This window comes from Raphanus sativus, unplaced genomic scaffold (genome assembly GCF_000801105.2).
Source record: "Raphanus sativus cultivar WK10039 unplaced genomic scaffold, ASM80110v3 Scaffold3312, whole genome shotgun sequence".
In the NCBI taxonomy this organism is placed as follows: domain Eukaryota; kingdom Viridiplantae; phylum Streptophyta; class Magnoliopsida; order Brassicales; family Brassicaceae; genus Raphanus; species Raphanus sativus.
The window spans coordinates 2,149-11,456 of NW_026618618.1; the positions used below are offsets into that span (position 1 = coordinate 2,149).

General features: G+C 38.4%; 3 protein-coding genes across 3 annotated transcripts; 2 read left to right on the forward strand and 1 right to left on the reverse strand.

Moving 5' to 3' along the window:
- The first annotated feature begins 372 nt into the window (after positions 1-372).
- On the forward strand, positions 373-2,290 carry LOC108848517 (UPF0725 protein At4g28920-like). Its single transcript, XM_018621907.2, has 6 exons — positions 373-689; positions 893-1,027; positions 1,120-1,318; positions 1,409-1,557; positions 1,643-1,726; positions 1,814-2,290. The coding sequence occupies exons 1-6, from the start codon at positions 486-488 to the stop codon at positions 2,051-2,053; spliced, it is 1,011 nt and encodes a 336-aa protein (XP_018477409.2). The 5' UTR covers positions 373-485; the 3' UTR covers positions 2,054-2,290.
- A 528-nt stretch (positions 2,291-2,818) lies between these two features.
- Positions 2,819-4,203, reverse strand: LOC130506506 (protein HEAT-INDUCED TAS1 TARGET 4-like). Its single transcript, XM_057001163.1, has 5 exons — positions 4,096-4,203; positions 3,848-4,012; positions 3,693-3,765; positions 3,206-3,609; positions 2,819-3,094 (listed from the first exon to the last, which is right to left on the reverse strand). The coding sequence occupies exons 1-5, from the start codon at positions 4,201-4,203 to the stop codon at positions 2,819-2,821; spliced, it is 1,026 nt and encodes a 341-aa protein (XP_056857143.1).
- A 2,616-nt stretch (positions 4,204-6,819) lies between these two features.
- LOC130506507 (AFP homolog 2-like) lies at positions 6,820-9,191 on the forward strand. Its single transcript, XM_057001164.1, has 3 exons — positions 6,820-6,977; positions 7,589-8,488; positions 8,565-9,191. The coding sequence occupies exons 2-3, from the start codon at positions 7,666-7,668 to the stop codon at positions 8,951-8,953; spliced, it is 1,212 nt and encodes a 403-aa protein (XP_056857144.1). The 5' UTR covers positions 6,820-6,977; positions 7,589-7,665; the 3' UTR covers positions 8,954-9,191.
- The last annotated feature ends 117 nt before the right edge of the window (positions 9,192-9,308 follow it).

Genomic DNA, 9,308 nt, shown 5'->3' on the forward strand with positions numbered 1-9,308 from the left:
ACTATTTGTACTTCAGTTTTAATAGATTAGATGAATTAACAGAAATCTAAAAATCAATCTGTCAAATAAAGCAACAATATTTGGAACACTAGTCAAAATTTACAGTATTATTTATTGAAAATGTCTTTTATTAGTTATCCTTCATGATGCTATCTAATAATATATGGATTGTAAATCAAAACAATGTTCTCATCTTTTTAATGATGTAAAAGAAAACATGAAGTAAGTTGTATCATGTATGATAACATTGTTTTAAGAAAAAGTATGATAACATTGATAAGAGAGAGAGTTGAAAAAGGAATTTAAGGATAAAAATATATATTTCCAAAAATAAAACTTTTGTCAACTAATAAAAGGAGAGGTGGTCTTCTATGAAAGTTGTAAAATAGAGGGGTGTAAACGTAAATCTGAAATTACCTTTTCTAAGCTCTAGCTCGGAGGAGCAGAAGAGAATTGCAATTAGGGTTTAGAGGAAATCGGAGACGATGACTGAGATTGCGATCTTGCTTCCAAGCATCGGAGATGAACAGCCGCAGCAGCGTAAACGAAAATTGGAATCTTCACGAAGCTCAGGCGCTGCTGCTGCTCCGATACAGAGTTTCCCGAAGGTTGATTACAATCCATGGGATGACGAAGAGGATGACCCTGTGATCGAGAAGGAGTACAACCGTCAATTCGTAGAGTCCGACGTAAGCTCTCTCTAGCATTCCTTTTTAATGTTAAATTGATTGGCTTTAATAGAATTTATGTTAAAAGTGTTTGGCTTTGATCAAATTTATGCTAAAATTTTTTTGACTTCGATCGAATTGATGTTAAAGTGATTGGATTTGATCGAATGAAAGCATGCCTTAGCTATGATTATCGTAAAGTATTGATTTTGGAATGTGGGCAGGGTTTTGATGTTGATTACTTCTATCTCCCGTATGGTGGTGGACTAGTCCCTCACATAGTGGAAGACAAGTATGATTACCCATATGACGTTGGCTTGTTTAGTAGACTTGGCCTTCACTGTTACAATCTTGAGAAGGTAATTAATGTCTGGCTTTCTATTCGTGACATGGATGTTGTTGTTGATTGCTTCCTTTGATGTTTCATTCATTCGGCTGTTTGGTCTTGTAGGGAACCAGCCTGAAATTGGCTGCTATAAACAAATACAACGATAAGCTGAGGTTCACTCGGTGCCTCTGCTACTACATAACGTTGGAGGCCATTGACACATCCACCAACTCTCTCTGCAATTTTCAGACGTGTGTTTTCAAAGATTTCCTTCCGGAACAGGCATCCTTTCTGGCACAGACCGAAATTTCCAGACTAAAAGGTTAATAACTAGACTAGTCATTAGTCAAAGATTCTGATATTATCTTTCTCCAGTTTTTCAATTATATTATTTGGAATATCTGGTTATTAGTTCCTAGTGGCCCTCGACCTCCTACATATGATGGGCCTGAGAGAATATGGAACGACGATGCAGTAGATGATTCTTACAAAGGTAAAATGCCCAAGTGGTTCACCAAGGATGAGATGGCTGCGATTAGCACTAAGGGGCAGTTTTATGAGGTATATGCTAGCTTTACTTCATATGGTTGATTCGGCTTGATTTATGAGGTATCTGATTCATTCACCATTTTTTGTGGCTTAACAGTTGCAAGAATCAGACTTGCAAGGAAATGAGTGGCTTCATATGTATGCTGAGTTTGCTTTCCACTATAAGTGGATGGCACATGAGGTAAATTCTTTTTTAATCGAGTGGCTTCTCATGCAAATCACTGATGGGGTGGAGATTTCCATAACTTTGAGTTTGTGTGTTTTGTAGAGCGAACTGAGGCCATTTCTACCATTGGAAATCAAGAAGGTAATTATACAAACCAAGGAAGAGTCGCAGCCATGCATGAAGCTCAAGGCCAACAATGCCATCTTCTATATTATCTTCAAAGGCAATGGCGATCCGAGTGGTGCTCCCGTGGAGTACCGAGCGGTTGTAAGGAAAACCATGGATGGGATTCCCGGACACATTTGCTTGGAAGTCGACTGCTTAGCCTACAAATCCAGTTGAATGCAAATTTTCTTCTGAGGCTAATAAGATCTGATGTTTCTATTATCTTTTAATTTTATCAAGTGTTGCACTATATCGTAGTGGACATAGTCTTGGTGGTGTGTATTTATCTACAGTTTGGAGCTTTCCGGTGGTTCCTAATGTTTTATTTATAATGCTTATGATCTGAAACATATATCAAAATTAGCAAAATACTATGCTTTGTTTTAACTATGGAGGGATGATTGTTTCTTGATTTATGATGGTTTTTGGTGATTGGAGCGATGGAATAATTGTGAGGTCCTCTTTATGAAAAGAAAAATCACCAATCACCATGATTAGACCAAAATATGGCAAGGAAAAATACAGGGAGCTACGGTTGTGGTGGCTCAGGGCTTGAAAGATTTATGGAAGATGCAACAAAGAATGCCTATTTTTGCCTTTGGCTTGACGAATCAAGTTGAGAAACAGAGGAAGCATCGCCATTGAACATAAGTTTTTTCCTAAGGTTTAGAAGTAAGTTTCTAACAAAGCAACGCATACTAATTAAACTCCAAAACAAAAACAAGAAGACAAGAGCAGAACAAGTTTTAGACTCAAGAAATGAAAAGTTCTTCAACTGGAAACAGTTCACAGCCAAAAGTATCAATCTCGAGTGTTTGGTGAAGCCGCAAAATGTGAGAGGGAATCCACTTCCTGCAATCGACAATGTAAAATATTACACTTAACAATAGAAATATTCTTGTACTAAAACATTATCAAAAAAAAAAAATATACCTGTTGGACTCAAACTTCTCGAGGTGGAAGTTTTGGGAAACAAAAACGAGAGAGCAAACGGCATGGTTTTGCAAAATCGCGATTAGCATTTTTCCCCTTGCATGGCACCTCAACTAGCATGGTATCTAGAGATACTCTGAAGTAACCGTCATTCCCTAATTCTGTGCCGTGAGTAGACTTCACGAGCGCAATGGTCTCTCCGTTTACCACTTTAATGCCATATATGGAGACTGCATGAGCACCTATATACACAGATGCTTTGGATGTAGGCCCTCGGTAAATTCCCTTGCAAATAAAAAGCACACAACACATGATTAATAAGTTATTCATTAACTTCTCTACCATAATCAATTGTTGCTAATTTTATAATGAAATATATATATTTTTTGTCATTACCTTTTTGATAGTGGAATAATCTGGTAAGAATAGAGCCAAAGATGCCCCAATTGGATGAAATTGCAAGTTGTGGAACATCTCTTCTACAGAAGTTAATCGCTGAACAGAAGCAATGTGAACATGAGGATGATCCTTTGGTGTACGGTAAGCTGGCTGTTTCCTACAACCCTTATATTCCCAGTGTGCTTCTGTTGGTATACCTCCATCCAGTACAAAATCTAACCCTTTAGCTACAGAGTAAGTGTAGCAGTAATGCTTTTCTTTTGGATAGTTCGCTAATGCCTTTGCTGGGTTAGCATAATCCACTAAGTACTGGGCAGAGTACTCAGTGTACTTTGCATCATACTTCAGAATGAATCTTATGGCACTGATCAACTCTGCAGTTACAACAGCCCAACAAGTGTCTGCAAAAGAAAGTTGAAAGTGATAAGAAAAAAAAAACATAACAAAATCATATGATTTGGTCTAATAAGTAAAGTGAATCTACCATGGCCTCCTTGATCTCTAACACGACCCATGTACTCTTTCCAGTTTGTATCCTTCAGAAAGCCTGGCATAACCTATAACCAAAACACGAGAGTTATATATATCTTTATACAAAAACTATAGATTATTCCTAGAACATTACGAAAAGAATATTACCGTGTGATTTCTCCACCTAGCGTATGAAGTTTCTTTGCAGCTGACAACCGTGACACGACTGTTATCTGGTTTCGATGATATGATCATTCCCAAGATGTGACCAGGAATAAGCTTCTCTACACCCTCAAAGAAGTCAGAGACAGGTTTAGGTATGCTGAAATTTCCCTGCACACGTACATATACACAAATTCTGTCTGTAAATTGTAGTCACGTCTTAAATAGTATGTATGATGAATGTTGTCACTTACGCCAAGAGGCATCGGAAGTGGACCTTGGTCACTCATTTTTTGGGTCAGAAAGATGTGCCTGCCAAGTTGTAGACGGAAACAGGTTAGAGATAGACTTGGAGCAAGCATAGTTACCATAAGATTCAAAATGTAATGCAACAATTAACCAAAGCCACAATTGTTAGTAGCATGTCCAATTGCAATTCTTAATTTACGTTTACATGAAAACCAATACCGCTTTTCATTTCACATAAGGTTCAAATATGTAATGAAACAATAAACCAAAGCCATTATTCTCGGTAGCGTTTTCAAATGCAATTCTTCTTAACGTTTTCGTGAAAACCAAAACCATATTTTTTCACATAATATTGAAAGATGTAAAAAAACACCAATACCACTTTTTACTCAAGCCAATTCACATAACCAAAGATGTAATGCAACAATAAACTAAAGCCACAATTCTAGGTAGCGTTTTGCAAATTTCAATTCTTATTTATATTTTCCTCAATCAAACCCACATTTCACTTAAAAGCTATTTCTTTCCAAAAGGAAACCCATTTGCGTCCTGAAGAGTGAGATACTAAGTCTAGTGTGCGAAGTCTTATCATCATGCTCTTGGTTTCTTTGGATTCAAGCTTGACAAGTTGTTTCCCCCTCAATCTCATCTCTACCCACAACTATCTTTCTCCCCCACGAGCCAAAATAACGCAATTAAACAACACATAATAAACACATCCCATATATGTATAATAACCACATTCTCATCCTAATACCCAAAACCCAACGCCTACACCTTCTTTGAGCTCACAAATTGACCACTTTTCAAAAACGGTTGACCTTCTTTCCATGTAGATTTGGGGTTTGGATAAACAGAATTTATTGTCTCAAATTTCGTTTCTTTCCATCACAGACATACAGAGAACGCAAGAAAGGAAGAAAAGGAGACACCTTTGTCAACCTTCACTTTGCCTAAGAAGAAAAGGAGACACCTTTCTTATAGTTTCTTCCTCTTTCCACTCTTCTGTTCCCTGAAATCATGTAAGTTTCTCTTTACATGTGATTTCTTCTCTAGCCATAAACACTACAATTAAAAAAAAAATGAAGGAACAAGAAAGCTCCTGCCTTTTAGTTGCAATCGCCGGCTTAGTAAGGGTGAAGAAGAGTGGAGAAAAAGAAAAACCTTTTATCCAATGTATATACACACACACCTAAACACAAAACAAGAAACTTTTTTCTAACTCGGCTAGTAATGTTTATTTACTTTTTAAAGCGATGCTAATGTCACTTAATTCGTTTTTCACGTTAAATATATATATTCACTTACAACTCCGTTTGCGTTCCGCATTTTAGCTTAAATGTTTTGAACGATGGTGTAAGAAAACGATGTGTGTGTGTTTTTTTAATTAAAAGAACATGGTATAGTATAAAAATGTAAAAATGTAACGTCGCATGAAATACTCCATGCAGGTAGAGCTGGGAATTTGATTCATTATCCGCGGGCCCCGCCCCGTTTGACCTGCCGTGGGGCGGGTGCGGGTCGAGTGATTTGAAAAAAATTGTTCGCGGGTGCGGGTGCGGGTCGAGTGATTTTAACGCGGGGCGGGTGCGGGTCGACCGAATTTAAACTGCGGGTACCCGCCAACCCGCAAAATAAAAAAAAAAAATTTTCTTTTTAAAATATGATTTTTTTTAGTAAAAATTATGTTTTTTTATAATAAAAATAATAAAAAATACGAATATTTTTAAAAATTTAATTAAAATATATTATTTATATTATTTTTTTAAAAAATATTAATTAAAATAATTTTTTTATTATTTTTTATATTACCCGCGGGTCCGGCGGGTTACCCGCTAATTTATGCGGGGCGGGGCGGGTCTTACATTTTTTAGATGGGTCAAGCGGGTCGAATTTTTGAATCGAAAAAATGAGTCGACCCCGCAGCGGCAGGCGGGGTCGGGGCGGGTCGACCCGACCCAAACCCAGCACTACATGTAGGCAGGCACACGCCAACAGTTATCCTAGTCGGGCCTAGCTATATCAAATATTACGTGAAAGGATGAAGTCTAAGCTTAACTTACCTAGTGATGAAGATCCTACAAGATCCACATAGACATGGAGACTCATTATCACTAGCATCAACGGGCATCATTAGTTTAAGTCGCAGCAACCAAAAAGTTGTTATTTTTCTTGTTATACAAGTTATCGAAAGACGTGGAATGCTAAAGACAACTAAACAAATATATGTCTCATAAGACATTTGGATCCATTTAAATAGGCAGTATTAAGTATGCGAATAGTTATGGACTAGTTTTAGGCCTAGATATTGCTCACAAACAAATTGGGTCTATGTTACATGTTCACATTCGTGTCCACTATACATGTTTTGAGATCCATTATGCATTTACATATTTAAATATTGTCACTACACATGATTGGGGGAGGCGCCATTATATTCGCATGATGCATCCATCCATATACGGAATCCACATCACAGATGTTACAATCTTTTATTTTTTTCTTAAAACAGATTATTTGAAAATCACATTATTTTCGAGAGATTGAGTTAATAATGCTCAATTAATAACTGAGATGGACGAAAGAAAACGTTGGTAATGGAGTTTTCGAAAAACAAACATTTGTATTGAACTTTATGGTTACAGTTACAAATATATATGAACCTTATTTACTTGTATGTAAGTAAAGAGGATACGGTGTGACTCAGAGAAAAAAAAAACTGAATAAATCAGAAATAATAGGAAGATAAATACAAATTTGTAAAAAAAAAAAAAAAAAGGAAAATTGAGATCCGTACTATGTCCGATACTGAGCACCAAGGAGCGACGCCGCGAAGCTACTAGGGTTTCTGTTTTCTTCTGATCATCCGTCTTCGTCCCTGTTTCAGGTTGATTCCCTGCCTCGATTTCGATTTTTGAGCTGCCTTTTTTTTTTATTAATTCCTCGCAATTAGCTTTACTTCTTAATGGTATTTTTTTTGTGTGTGTGATTGAAATCGCTTTAATTTCAATTGATTTGGCACTTGTATGATGATTTCGAACTCGAAAGTTTGAAAATTTGGACTGATTTTAGAGGTTATGCTGCTAGTATTACCGAACATCGTTAGCTGACAGATTTGTTATTAATCATTACAAGAGTGTGTTTTTTTCTTTCCCGAAAGTGCTACTCCTTTTGGTATGTTTCCTTTTCTATTTTAGATCTTTTAAAAGAGAGTGATAGAATGAGAAGTTTCAAAACCAAAGTTGTAGAAACGACACTCCTTTTTTTTTACTTGTCAGAGAACTCAAACTCACAAGTTGGTTCTGCTCGACTCTTCTTTCATTGGTTTTGTTCCTAAGGTATAATAATAAATTCGTCGGATCAGATAAAGTTTAACTTCTGCTGCAGTCATCATCTATGATCATAAACTTGCTTTCTTCCCTTCTTGTATTGTCACTTGCTTTTAGAACCCTTTTGCTAGCTTTTGGTTAACTGTTCCTTTTTGTGCTTTTGTCTCAGGTGACTCGCAAGGGTTGCTGGGATGTTATAAAGATCTGTTTAGGATTTTACTTTAAAGAGTTAGTGAACAAAAAGAAATGGATGATGATAATGGGCTTGAGCTCAGCTTGGGTCTCTCATGTGGTGGAGGGAAAGCTAAGGGTGCTAATAACAATGCTGGAACCTCCTCGGAGAATCATCATCACAATGTAGAAGGAGATAATAGAAGCGCTAAAGTGATTGATGACTTCAAGAACTTCCTTCACCCTACTACTTCTCAAAGACCACCTGCAGCAGCAGCAGACCCGAGTTCTGAACCTCCTCCTCCTCCTCAGAATTTCTTCAACGACCTCTCCAAAGCTCCTACATCCGCCGACGCTGCCGAAGCTGCTTCCACGAAGCCTCTGTGGGTGGAGGATGAGGCTATGAAAGAAGCAGGAAGCAGCAAAAGAAAGTTCGGGTTCCAAGAGATGAATGATGAAAAAAAGAAGAAGGCAAAGGCATCCCTTGTTTCGAACGCCACAGATGAAGGTTCAACAGCTGATAACGAAGATGTAGCGGAATCTGAAGCAGGCGGTGGTGACCTTGCGAAGGATGTGGTGGTGGCTGCTCGTCCAGCCGCTGATATGGACAGCATAGCAGGTCAGAGGAAGAGTAACCATGTTGAAGAGTTTACTGCAAACCGCAACATGAGTTACAACGTACCTTTCACGGTTCATCCACATAACGTCATCACTGGTTTACCTTACTCTTTACCGGGGAAAGAGTCTGGACAACATGGTGCAGCAGCAGGTACTAGTGTAACGCAGCCTACTGCTGGGAATCTCCCGGTTATGTTCGGATACTCACCGGTTCAGCTCCCTATGCTGGATAAGGATGGTTCAGGCGGGGTCGTCACTCGTAGAGGCCCATCAAACTCAGGTAAGCAAACCTTATTTCCCCTTAAAATCCTTACTTTCAAAAAGTCATTAACTTCTCTTTGCCGTCTCCCTAAAAGCTACCGCGAAAGGCGAGGGGAAACAGCCTGTTGCAGAAGAAGGCTCATCAGTGGATGTAGCAGGAGATGACACCAACAACAACAACATCAACATCAGTACAGCCTTCTCTTTCGACTTTTCAGCCATAAAACCAGGAATGGCAGCTGATGTCAAGTTCGGAGGTTCCGGTGCGCGTCCTAACCTGCCTTGGGTCTCAACCACTGGCTCAGGCCCTCACGGTCGGACGATCTCTGGTGTGACTTACAGGTACAACGCAAACCAGATCAAGATTGTATGCGCTTGCCACGGCTCACACATGTCGCCTGAAGAGTTTGTAAGGCATGCAAGTGAGGAGTATGTTAGCCCTGAGTCTTCCATCGGAATGTCGGCTGCTTCGGCTCATACCTGAATAAGTCACAGCCGGAGAAATGTGTTTGATCTTCTGTAAACAATATGGAAAGGGGGTTTTGTAAACTCAGTGCTAAAGTTTTAACGGCGCTTTCCGCTGTGTTTGTTGTAATCTCTCTCTCTGCTTTGCTTGTTTTGTTACTCTTTTCAGCATTTGTCTCTTCGCTTTTGTGTACTAGTGTTTGTAGTTTTGTAAGCTCTTTTTTTTTTGTTCAAATAAATGTTTAGTTTGCTTTTAATCATCTGTGATATTAGTTAGACCCACTAATGAAAGGATAATAGGCCCAAATCCAATTGCTTATCCAAGCTTACATCCCAATAACCAAACCTGTGCAAAAGAGGAAACACGTTAGTGT